Raw genomic sequence first — 11,440 nt, 5'->3', positions numbered from 1 at the left:
GTACTAGCAAGGTCATATTGTCTTTAAAGATATGTAGGTGGCTCTTAAAAGAGCCGTTGTGGTTAGGTCGTCAAACACTTTTAGGCACGTTCTCCACGGATACGGCGGGCGAGCTGGATGTCTTTAGGCATGATGGTGACACGCTTGGCGTGGATGGCGCACAAGTTGGTGTCCTCGAACAGACCGACCAGGTATGCTTCGCTAGCCTCCTGAAGAGCCATGACGGCGGAGCTCTGGAAGCGGAGGTCGGTTTTGAAATCCTGGGCGATTTCTCTCACGAGGCGCTGGAAGGGAAGCTTGCGGATCAGCAGCTCGGTAGACTTCTGATACCGGCGGATCTCTCTCAGAGCCACGGTCCCGGGCCTGTAACGATGGGGCTTCTTGACGCCGCCGGTAGCCGGGGCGCTCTTGCGGGCTGCCTTGGTGGCGAGCTGCTTCCTTGGGGCTTTGCCACCGGTAGATTTACGCGCTGTCTGCTTGGTTCTGGCCATTTCTGCAAAATCTTCAAGATTGAAGGGTAACTTTTACGCAGTAGAGCAAGGGTTTATATAGCCAGCCCCGGTACACTGCCACACGCTGATTTGTCATTGGAAAGACGCTGACAGCGAATAGGCGCTGCGTCCCATTGTATTTCCTCACACGCCCAGCTCGCGTGTTCATAATCAGGTCATACCATTCCCGCCTTTTGAAATTTGAATAGCGTCATCTAACGTCTTATTTTGAAATAAAGTTTAACACAATACATGAAGTCAACAGAACAAAGTTAGTACATCTACATCCAGTAGCCATTCGTCTACTGTGAACTCCGAAGCCATCGGGAGATAGTATATGTTTACAGAACGTTGTCTGTTTACTAGGCTATACGCTTACAAATCATTATTCGAATGACGTTGCTTATTGAGAGCAAATGTGTAATAGTTGCTACCTGTGCTACATTGTAATGATACATTTCAGGTTTTTCCGCAGAGAACCTTAAGTAATATTAACGTAGGTTAAGGTTGGTGCAGTTTCATCATAGACCTTATTTTATAAAACAAAAATCACTTAATATCAACAAGTATTAAGATTGTTGAAGGATTTATATATTCGTTGCACCCTATTAGATAGGGTCCAACGAAACACCCATCACTAGACCTCTGCACTAAATAGTTAAAAATCTGGATTTATAAAATCAGAACATAAGACATCAATGGGTGATAGTTTCATAGGGTTTGGGCTCTTAGAGTTAGGTGGGTGGCTCTTAAAAGAGCCTTTGGGGTTTTCAACAAAAAATAAATGTGATCATCTACTTCTTCTTGGGGGCTGCCTTCTTCGCTGCTTTGGGCTTGGCCGCCTTCTTCGCGGGGGACTTCTTTGCGACGGGCTTGGGCGCCTTCTTCGGGCTCTTCTTGGCCGCTACTTTCTTGGCCACCACCTTCTTGGGGCTCTTCTTCGCCGCCGCCTTCTTGGCCACAGCGGGTTTCTTCGCCTTCTTGGGGGTAGTAATTTTCTTCACGGACGTCTTCTTGGCTGCGGCTTTCTTGGCTTTCTTTGGGGTAGCCTTCTTGACGGCGGCGGCGGGCTTCTTGACAGCAGCCTTCTTGGCTTTAGGAGCAGCAGCCTTCGCTGCTGGCTTCTTCGCGTCCTTGCTGATCTTGAAAGACCCAGATGCTCCGATGCCCTTGGTGTGGACCAGAGTTCCCTTTTCCAGCAAGCTTCTGATGGCGATCTTGATGCGGGTGTTGTTCTTCTCCACATCGTAGCCATCGGCGGCCAAAACCTTCTTAAGTGCTGGCAGAGAAACTCCGCTTCGCTCTTTGGAAGCAGACACGGCTTTGACGATCAGATCGCTGACACTGGGTCCGACCTTCTTCGGCCGGGCAACCGCCTTTTTCTTGGTCGCTTTCGCCGGTGCGGCGGCAGCAGCTACTGGAGGAACTTCGGTCATCTTCTCGGTTGGTTTAGTATCAAGAGTTTGAAACTGAGTATTGTCTGACTGGCGCTTGTGGGCTGTCCTTATACACACAGTGAGAACCGTACAGACTCAACCAGTGAGGCGTTTTGCTGTGAGGGAGAAAGATGTGTCGTTTGTGTTTCCTCCTCAGTTTTATCGAGCTATAACATACACACGATATAATTATTTGACACTTCTCGTGAACAAACTACAAGAAGAGATGTTTATGTTGAACCTTGCAGAGTTGTAAGCGCCATGGATGTCGAAAAGATTTCTTAAAAACCGTATCTTTCCACGTGACGTGATTTTGGTATCAATCTGTTTTCTCGGATATCTGTTTTTAATAATGCCTTTCTATTCTAATCATGCAGACAATCTTTTTTTATATGAAACACACTTCTGATTAACAATTGTCAGCGAGCAACATATCCCTTGTGTCTGTACTTTACATTAAAAAGCGCGTAGAAAGTAGCTGGTAAACACACGCGGTAGTAAAGGCTTGCTGTATACCAGCCAGCTCATTATACACATAGATTCATCTTATAATTTTTGCTTTTAGATGTTTTTTACATACGTTTTGATTGTTGTTACAAATACATTGCAGGCATATTTTCCTCATCAACGAGTTCCGACGAATTATGAAGAAACAGTCTTATTTTAGGCAAATGTGATTCTTTAAATGTGCATGTTGTAGGCCTACTATTCAATATGATTGAAATGAGCGTGTTTGGAGACATGGCAAAATAATTGACGCCTCAATTTTGGTTTTATAGTATGAATTAAAGCGTAAATAGGTGGTCGACCGAACAAATCCACACTTGCTGTATCCAACAAATAAAATGGTATTCATATTTTGAAGGGCCTATCATAAGCATCAGATGAATAGCAATGATAACAGTATTTAGCGATGGGTATTTGTAGATTCTCATAATAAATTGATATGGACACTGGTAAACTATATTGCATAAGAAGTTATTATCCTAGCATTCGATTCGACATGAAACAGCCAGTGAAGCCAAAACCATGTACTGGATATATTTTTTAAACGTGGTATTGTTTTATATGACCATCAACATAGTAATATCACTGTTAATAAAACAATAGTTATATATATTAAAAAAAAAACTGTTTTTGCCATTCTCCCAAAATACAATGTAAACGTTCCACTCTGCTGTAAATTGAGGCAGCATTTGTTTTGTAATGCTTCTTCCGAGGCACTCATAGGTCTCAAAAAGAACGTCACCTGTTGGGTCAGTCAGCCCGGGCGGGTCGATGTGTCAGCGGCGGCTGACACAAAAACTGAATCTGAAAACCACTCTCTAAGTTAAGATGTTATTTTACTCATGGCGACCAACATTTTTGGCTGCACCCTTCGGGCAATCGCATTTATCCAGTCCCATGCACCACTCAGTGGCAAGCTCAGGAGCACCCACTGGTATTGAGTCTTTGTAAGACTCATCACTGGGGTACCATGCTCCAGTGTTATGAAGGCTATTCAATATTACGTTTGTTTTCTTCCTTTAGGTTATAGCTGGGCTAAAATGTTTTGAAAAGGGAAGTTCAGGGCGTAACTATATCTCATGCATTTATTTTTTTCTGAGGACATCTACTGTATAGCCTTATGACAGAGGCTGAGTAAGTAAAACCAATGTTAATTAGCTGAGATGTCTATTTAAAAAGACAATAAAGGGGCACATAATAGCCACTTTAGCGTAATTTCAGATATAATTTATGATATGGAGTGCTTTTTCTTTTAATGCAGAATTGTGTGGTCCTGCAATTTGTCAATACAATTGAAGGCTATACATCAGTCCGTATCAACATTTCTAGTAGAGATCATGATTATTGAATGGAAGGCGCTTTAAGGCGGAATTGGGTGGTCCTTAAAAGGACCGTTTGGGTTGCATTCATCAAGAGTTTACTTGGAGCTGGTGTACTTGGTCACAGCCTTGGTGCCCTCAGACACGGCGTGCTTGGCCAGCTCCCCGGGGAGCAGCAAGCGGACGGCGGTCTGGATCTCCCTGGAGGTGATGGTGGAGCGCTTATTGTAGTGAGCAAGGCGAGAGGCCTCACCGGCGATGCGCTCGAAGATGTCGTTGACGAAGGAGTTCATGATTCCCATCGCCTTGGAGGAGATGCCAGTGTCGGGGTGGACCTGCTTCAGCACCTTGTACACGTAGATGGCGTAACTCTCCTTCCTGGTCTTTCTGCGTTTCTTGCCTCCCTTGACGGCAGTCTTGGAGACGGCTTTCTTTGAGCCCTTCTTAGGCGCGGGTTTTGCTACAGCATCAGGCATGATTACAGTCGATGTGGATACTCAGCCAACCGCTGAATCCTATTTTTATCCTGGTCCCATGCAAATATTCCTGTGGACCTCCCTCTATGTGGTTGGCTAAGATATCCAGTATCACTGCGCATGCGCTGTTTTAAACGCGAAGCATTGAATAAATGTTGAGATCCATAATACAGATTGTTCACAGATCCATTATGGAACTTGGGCCGTATACCGAATCTACTGGTTTGGCATATTAGTTTGTTTCGTGCAAAGCCTTTTCTATGCAGTGCTGTTTTTGAACCAGCTGGTGAAAACATGCCTTGATTTTGCCAGATTTTGCAAAATAAACACCCGCCCAAAAGCACGGCACGGTCCCTTCAACGTGCAAGCCCCCACCCTCCTGTTCTCCCAATGCCCTCCCCAGCTGACCTGATGATTCGCACCCCACACTGATTGACAAGAAGAATGTTGCAACGCATGCGCATAGAACAACTGGCATAATGGACAACGAAATACAATGCAACACATTACACACAAACTATTTAAATGTCTCAGGGTCGCTACAATATAAATCTTCTCATTTAAGTATAAATCAAAGCTAAACATAAATCCTAAATCGAATTCTACATTTCTATCTAAATATGTGCTAAATCCAAATGCTAAATCTTATCTAACAGTGAGTGCTTCAGTTTAAATTGAGGTTGAAAATGTTTTAGTAAAGCCAGATAGTTACAGACGTGAAGAAAATGTAAGTTTACATCAAGTGAAGGAATTTGAAGAGTAACTGGAGCAAACAATGTAGTTCAGTTTTAAAAAAGAATGGGAGGGAAACAAAGGATCTTTATATTTGCTTTGGCATCGGTCTGCTTTCCCGCCCAATGCACTCTAGGCCAACACTCGAATTATTTCGTTTTTTTTTTTTTAAGAGTCAAAACTACATACTATGCATCTAGCCAATTAGCATAACTTTGATTTAATTGTGAGTTCATATTCTAGCGTTGTGAAAAACAGTACATCTATGAATGATGCTACATTGAGCAACTAGCTATCTAGTGACAAGTAAACAGAACCCATGTTTTTCTTCATTCTTTATAGAAGGTACAATTTGTGGCTTCATTTGATGCCGAGGGAATGCCGCTTCTTTTACAGGATTTGGGTGGCTCTTAAAAGAGCCTTTGGGTTTAAGTGTGGAGCTAAGGTTTTAACCTCCGAAACCGTACAGGGTGCGTCCCTGCCTCTTCAGGGCATAGACAACATCCATTGCCGTTACGGTCTTTCTCTTGGCGTGCTCGGTGTATGTGACGGCATCACGGATGACGTTCTCCAGGAACACCTTGAGGACACCGCGGGTCTCCTCGTAGATCAGGCCGGAGATACGCTTCACTCCACCACGACGAGCGAGACGGCGAATGGCGGGCTTCGTGATTCCCTGGATGTTATCACGCAGAACTTTGCGATGACGCTTGGCTCCTCCTTTTCCGAGTCCCTTTCCTCCCTTGCCACGTCCAGACATGATGCAGTAGATTGATCAGTTAGAATGAAGATCAGCAGTTCGCTCCCTCCTTATAAAGGCTCACAGAGGACCTGAGAGAGACTACGGGCGGGATCGCCCGTACAGGCCCCGCCCAGTGCTTTCTTTGTGAAGTAGAATTTCAAAACAAAAAATGTATTTTCAGTGCAGGCATCGTTTACAAAATAAAATGTATTTCTCGTTAGCGAACACAAATTGTTAGTTATCATAACCCATCTATTTCGTTTCGTAGATGTATTTTATATAGGCCTACATTTCGCAAAACTATTAAATGCAAAGAAAGCACATATGCTAATAAATGCTCGTTGTAGTTAAATAATACCTATTTATTTGGAGATGTGGAGTACACAACCACATGTTATACAAATAAGTGTGTTGCTTTTTATAGTTTTAACATTTTTAACACGTGTTCTGCTGTATTCTGCATTAAGCAGGAACAATGAGGAAAAAGAAGCTCCAAAATAAGATATTTCGTTCATATCTTTTGGCTACGCTATATTGTCTTACTAGGTGGGGTCTTATTTTCATGATGGAGCAGTGTTGTGATTTGGTTCAGCATATGCAGCTCTTGGTTAAGGATATAGTATCCATTTTACTTCTCGGCGGCTTTCTCAGTCTACTTTGGCCGAAGTACGGCCGAGCCCTCTGCCAGTTTGAGCTCCTCATACTATTAAGACTTCTCCAGTCCACATTATGAGTACAATGGGGAAATGTGTTTTATATTATGGTGGAATATATGGTACCGCAAACCATTGCCCAAGTTTATAGTATTTGTCTCCATTATATAGTGTTGAAATTAACCGACTAACGGATATGGTTAACTCAGCAGATACATTTGGTTCAGAAACTACAGCGCTTAGTGAGGAATTGGTTGGCTCTTAAAAGAGCCTTTTGGTTTTCAATGATTGTTTCGAATTTACTTCTTGGCAGGCTTCTCGGTCTTCTTGGGCAGAAGGACGGCCTGGATGTTGGGCAACACACCACCCTGGGCGATGGTCACGCCGCCAAGGAGTTTGTTGAGCTCCTCGTCGTTGCGGACGGCCAGCTGCAGATGGCGGGGGATGATGCGGGTCTTCTTGTTGTCGCGGGCAGCGTTTCCAGCCAACTCCAGGATCTCAGCGGTCAGATACTCGAGGACAGCGGCCAGATAGACGGGAGCACCGGCACCGACACGATGAGCATAGTTGCCTTTGCGGAGAAGTCGGTGCACACGGCCGACGGGGAACTGGAGCCCGGCACGGGATGACCTGGTCTTGGCCTTCGCTCTGGCTTTGCCTCCGGTCTTGCCTCTTCCTGACATGATTAGATATTTCTTTCAGCTCGTTCAGAACAGAATGGTGTTTACCGGCGACACACCGTTTCTTATACGTAAGCAGAAAACAGGCTACCGACTATTGTCCAATGAGAAGGCTCCTGACTTGAGCGCGCTCTAATTTGAATTCATAGCGCGCATTGAGAAGATATTTCAGCCAATGGTCGTCTGGGCTTAAGGAGGCGTCGCACTCTATTAGCATATGGGTCATTCATACAGCTGAATCCATGGACCTATTAAGGAAGGCAGAATCCCCGCCACTTCCATACATTAACACAAAAGTAAACAGGCGCGAAGTTGATGTACATCATGGAGAACGCCCAGGACTTCAAGGCTGACCTAAATAATTATGCTATGATATATTAAAATCATATATATAATACAAAACTAGTACAAGGACTATAACTTGTGCGCCATCAAAGCCTAGAGGTTCACCTTAATGCTCGAGACATCTAGCTGCTGTTTATCAAGTGCTATACATAAACAATAGCTATTGACCCCATATAATATCGATCATAAGAAAACTTAATGAGCGTGATTATCAACTCAATCTGAGGCCGTTGTATCGTTTTATGTCGACATATCAAACGATTTCCCATGAAAGATATGTCAACGAATGTCCCTCAGCGAAGAAAATGCATCAAAGAAATGCCCACCGTTGACTTAAATGGCTGCAGTGGTCTAGCTCGTCTATATGAGGTACACGTTTACAACCTTTAAAGATTACGAAAGACGGTCATAGTGTAGGCTATTCATAAGATTGCTTTTAAGAAAAAACGTAAATAACCAATCAATACAGAAAGTCTTTCAAATGTGTTATCAATAATACTTTAATCTGAATCAGTTTTTATAGTGAAGTCCGTACCAACATTTCCATTACAGACCGTAAATGATCATTATTGAGTGGAGGAATGCTCTTAAGCTGAATTGGGTGGTCCTTAAAAGGACCGTTTGGGTTGCATTCATCAAGAGTTTACTTGGAGCTGGTGTACTTGGTCACAGCCTTGGTGCCCTCAGACACGGCGTGTTTGGCCAGCTCACCGGGGAGCAGCAGGCGTACGGCGGTCTGGATCTCCCTGGAGGTGATGGTGGAGCGCTTGTTGTAGTGAGCAAGGCGAGAGGCCTCACCGGCGATGCGCTCGAAGATGTCGTTGACGAAGGAGTTCATGATTCCCATCGCCTTGGAGGAGATGCCAGTGTCGGGGTGGACCTGCTTCAGCACCTTGTACACGTAGATGGCGTAGCTCTCCTTCCTGGTCTTGCGGCGCTTCTTTCCGCCCTTAACTGCGGTCTTGGAGACCGCTTTCTTGGAGCCCTTCTTGGGAGCGGGTTTGGCAACTTCAGCAGGCATGATTAGGCTGGATTCGAAAGTGCTAGCCCGTGTTTAACGGTAGTATTTATAGGGTGACGCATGCAAATCATCATGGGATAGTCCTCTTATGTGATTGGCTAAAATAGAGTGTTATGAATATATCTTACCGGCAGAGGGAGGCGTTTCCCCACAAACGGCAGAGGCTCGAATGACCAAAGTAATAATATGAGAAAATTTTGATTTTTAGCAACCCAGGGCCAGGATCGTCAACTCACCCTCATCTTTTACATCCATGCGACATCTTACGATACACTTCTGAGCTCAAATAAAGATAAGTAACACCATAAATTCACAGCAGAGGAAATAAATTATTCACACAAAGGGGAGGAACTAAACGTTCCCAAGACGGTCTGTGATTGGTCCACATGTTTGGTTTGCCGTTGACGATTTAGAGAAGAAGATAACTACGTCAGAAAGACTATCAGATGTGCTAATAACTCAATTTGGCGTCGGAAAAAGGTAAAGTAAGTGCACACCACACACAACGTGGGGTTGATCCATATTATATTAGAAGAATATGGAGGATATTACAGAATTACAAAGCGTTTATTCTTTGCTCTCATGATCGACGAGTGTTATAACACGATGTTGCGTAAATGCACGACCTTCCACTAACTTAAGTAAGAGTAATATTGAGGCCATAACCTCCCATTCAGCTACGAGGTTAAACGCTACATATATCTACAGCGTTCGACTCGTTTTTAAGCCATCATTTGCCTAACTGGTATTTCGTTCTAGCATCCACTGATCAGCCATGGTTACCGAACGAGAGCCTACGGATCTGGTCAGGGTGATTCACCTGATGGTCCTATCCTTCTCCTGGGGGATGCAGCTCTGGGTGTCCTTCATAGCAGGTGAGTGGATCGGAACAATTGCGAGAAAACGTTTTCTCTAAAGTTGTAAACAAGCTTTTGTACGCGCATTGGCTCAACGTTTCCCGTCCCTTGGCCGACAGGTTTCGCGCTGGTGCGGCAGGTAACACGGCACACATTCGGGCTGGTGCAGAGCAAGCTTTTCCCCGTGTACTTCTACTGCCTGCTGGCGGCTAACCTCAGCAGCCTGGTCGTGTATGCGCTGCACCACGCCAGCGAGAAGATGGAGTGGCATGAAAATGTGCAGGTGAGGGACACGCAGACAGCGACACACTCCCTGTCTCTCCAACCTGGGAAAAATGGAACAAAAAAGTACACTTGAAAAAAGGCTGTGTAGTATGGCAGCTGTCTACCTTCCCATGGCATTGCTTTTATAAAATACGTACTCACAGCTTTGGTGTCTGGGGTATCTTCAGCAGCCTGTCTTTGAGGATCTGTTTAAATTATTCCCTCTCTCTGACCCCCAGATGGTTCTGTACTTGGTAGCGCTGGTCACGGCCGGCCTCAACGCCCAGTGGTTGGGCCCTGCAGCCACGGGTCTGATGTTCCAGCTGAGGGCAGTGGAGGAGGAGCATGGCCTGGGCGACCAGGTGGGTCTTGGGAGCCAGAAGGAGGCCTACGCCAAGCTCAGAGAGCAGGACCCCAAGTACGGAGCCTGCAAGAGGATGTTCGGGCGCTACCACGGCCTCTCCAATCTTGTCAACCTGGTGGGCTTCGTCTGCACAACCACTAACCTGGTCTACACAGCCCTCAACCTCACCACTATCTAGTCCCTACAGGGCTCTCAGCGTTACACCATCTAGTCCCTACAGGGCCCTCAACCTCACCACTATCTAGTCCCTACAAGGCCCTCAACCTTACACCATCTAGTCCCTACAGGGCTCTCAACCTCACCACCATCTAGTCCCTAAAGGGCCCTCAGCCTTACACCATCTAGTCCCTACAGGGCTCTCAACCTCACCACTATCTAGTCCCTACAGGGCCCTCAGCCTTACACCATCTAGTCCCTATAGGGGCCTCAACCTCACCACCATCTAGTCCCTATAGGGCCCTAGACCTCACCATCTATGACGGCAGGGGGACACATGGGGTCCTGTTGTGACCACTGCAGGGGTATTAAACCTCACCCTGTCCCAGCTTATGGGCTGGTAGAGATTGGCTATGTGTATGCTAACCCTATTTACGAGGCTGCCCCCTTGATACGGAGCAAGCCTAGGAAACATAGCCACTTAGCCACGTCTTCATTTAGCAGAATTAAACTCTTAAGAATGAAGCCTTTAAAGATAATAATAATAATAATACAATAAGTATTGTTACTATTAATACATGTACACAATCAAGTTTGGATTGAATTCATTTAAATGAGCAGCATGATTAATATTTGTTTTTTAAGTGAGAAAATAATTGAAATCTTAGTAATAATGATAATTTCAACAGAGCTTGCTTTCAAATCAAGAAATAAAACATTTAGGTTGAAATATTAAAATAAATAAAATATAAATAAATAAAATATTTTAGGTTGGTTGAAAATAAACTAGGTAGAACGTGCTTTAAAGTTATTAATGTTTTTCTTGATGTCAACATTCTTTGACAGATGATAATAGGTAGTGTTTTAACGCCTTAACAGACAACACGTGTGTTCTGTCAGCAGTATTTCAGCAGGTATTTTTTGCACATGATTAAGAAATGTAACTTGATTTTCTATTGATTTTCCTGCCTTTTCATACAAATGAGTCCGAGGCCTTGACTGAAAGCTTTTGTGATCAAATGGAGAAAATGCTAAGATTGATGTGCTTGAGTGACCTTATTAACATTTATGAAGGTCAACAAATTGTGTGTTTTGTAAATTGTTTGGCCAGTGTGGGTTTTTAATATAAAGCAGCAAATTTAAAATAAACAACAGATGTGGATTTGAAATATTGTCTTTCATTTCATACTGAAATATTGAACCGCACAGTACTAAAGATCAAGATGGACAACGGATATGTTCAGGTTATTCTACGTTGTTCTAACTTTAACAATGGAAGTACACGATCCAGCAACATAAAGGCAGAACTCACAAATTCAGCGGTCTCCTCAAGCATCTGTCATCAGGAAGTTAAAACAAGTTTATCTGCTCAGCTTCTTGTACAATTTTTACAAGGT

At 44.2% G+C, this 11,440-nt stretch overlaps 7 protein-coding genes across 8 annotated transcripts; 1 reads left to right on the top strand and 6 right to left on the bottom strand.

Annotated features, from left to right (window-relative positions):
• Positions 1-80: 80 nt before the first annotated feature.
• On the bottom strand, positions 81-491 carry LOC307082726 (histone H3.2; the record flags this gene model as incomplete). The annotated part of the gene is made up of 1 exon (XM_079746384.1): positions 81-491. One exon carries the CDS (start codon positions 489-491, stop codon positions 81-83), a length of 411 nt encoding a protein of 136 aa, XP_079602510.1.
• A 708-nt stretch (positions 492-1,199) lies between these two features.
• On the bottom strand, positions 1,200-1,927 carry LOC307082722 (histone H1-like; the record flags this gene model as incomplete). Its single annotated transcript, XM_079746379.1, has 1 exon — positions 1,200-1,927. One exon carries the CDS (start codon positions 1,925-1,927, stop codon positions 1,286-1,288), a length of 642 nt encoding a protein of 213 aa, XP_079602505.1. The 3' UTR covers positions 1,200-1,285.
• A 1,924-nt stretch (positions 1,928-3,851) lies between these two features.
• On the bottom strand, positions 3,852-4,244 carry LOC307082730 (histone H2B 1/2-like; the record flags this gene model as incomplete). Its single annotated transcript, XM_079746388.1, has 1 exon — positions 3,852-4,244. The coding sequence occupies exon 1, from the start codon at positions 4,227-4,229 to the stop codon at positions 3,852-3,854; it is 378 nt and encodes a 125-aa protein (XP_079602514.1). The 5' UTR covers positions 4,230-4,244.
• Positions 4,245-5,409: 1,165 nt separating this feature from the next.
• On the bottom strand, positions 5,410-5,721 carry LOC307082729 (histone H4; the record flags this gene model as incomplete). Its single annotated transcript, XM_079746387.1, has 1 exon — positions 5,410-5,721. One exon carries the CDS (start codon positions 5,719-5,721, stop codon positions 5,410-5,412), a length of 312 nt encoding a protein of 103 aa, XP_079602513.1.
• A 934-nt stretch (positions 5,722-6,655) lies between these two features.
• Positions 6,656-7,039, bottom strand: LOC307082727 (histone H2A; the record flags this gene model as incomplete). The annotated part of the gene is made up of 1 exon (XM_079746385.1): positions 6,656-7,039. The coding sequence occupies one exon, from the start codon at positions 7,037-7,039 to the stop codon at positions 6,656-6,658; it is 384 nt and encodes a 127-aa protein (XP_079602511.1).
• A 922-nt stretch (positions 7,040-7,961) lies between these two features.
• LOC307082728 (histone H2B 1/2-like) lies at positions 7,962-8,402 on the bottom strand (the record flags this gene model as incomplete). Its single annotated transcript, XM_079746386.1, has 1 exon — positions 7,962-8,402. The coding sequence occupies one exon, from the start codon at positions 8,400-8,402 to the stop codon at positions 8,025-8,027; it is 378 nt and encodes a 125-aa protein (XP_079602512.1). The 3' UTR covers positions 7,962-8,024.
• Positions 8,403-8,790: 388 nt separating this feature from the next.
• On the top strand, positions 8,791-11,212 carry tmem205 (transmembrane protein 205). 2 transcript variants are annotated; one of them, XM_079746381.1, is made up of 4 exons: positions 8,791-8,882; positions 9,162-9,277; positions 9,379-9,542; positions 9,763-11,212. In XM_079746381.1, the coding sequence occupies exons 2-4, from the start codon at positions 9,178-9,180 to the stop codon at positions 10,063-10,065; spliced, it is 567 nt and encodes a 188-aa protein (XP_079602507.1). In that variant the 5' UTR covers positions 8,791-8,882; positions 9,162-9,177; the 3' UTR covers positions 10,066-11,212. The 2 variants fall into 2 exon arrangements, with proteins under 2 accessions (XP_079602507.1, XP_079602508.1); XM_079746382.1 differs by having other exon boundaries at positions 8,811-8,887.
• Positions 11,213-11,440: the final 228 nt, after the last annotated feature.

This window comes from Pollachius pollachius (assembly GCF_949987615.1).
Source record: "Pollachius pollachius genome assembly, chromosome: 11".
NCBI lineage: Eukaryota > Metazoa > Chordata > Actinopteri > Gadiformes > Gadidae > Pollachius > Pollachius pollachius.
The sequence above is the reverse complement of the archived record's forward strand: the minus strand, read 5'-3'. Positions and strand labels throughout refer to the sequence as shown.

Bases quoted from the DNA above. Each gene is read 5' to 3' on its own strand.
- tmem205 (XM_079746381.1), top strand. From the start codon at position 9,178: ATGGTTACCGAACGAGAGCCTACGGATCTGGTCAGGGTGATTCACCTG. The intron at 9,278-9,378 runs GTGAGTGGATCG...CTTGGCCGACAG, and splicing joins CTGGGTGTCCTTCATAGCAG to GTTTCGCGCTGGTGCGGCAG. The intron at 9,543-9,762 runs GTGAGGGACACG...TCTGACCCCCAG, and splicing joins AGTGGCATGAAAATGTGCAG to ATGGTTCTGTACTTGGTAGC.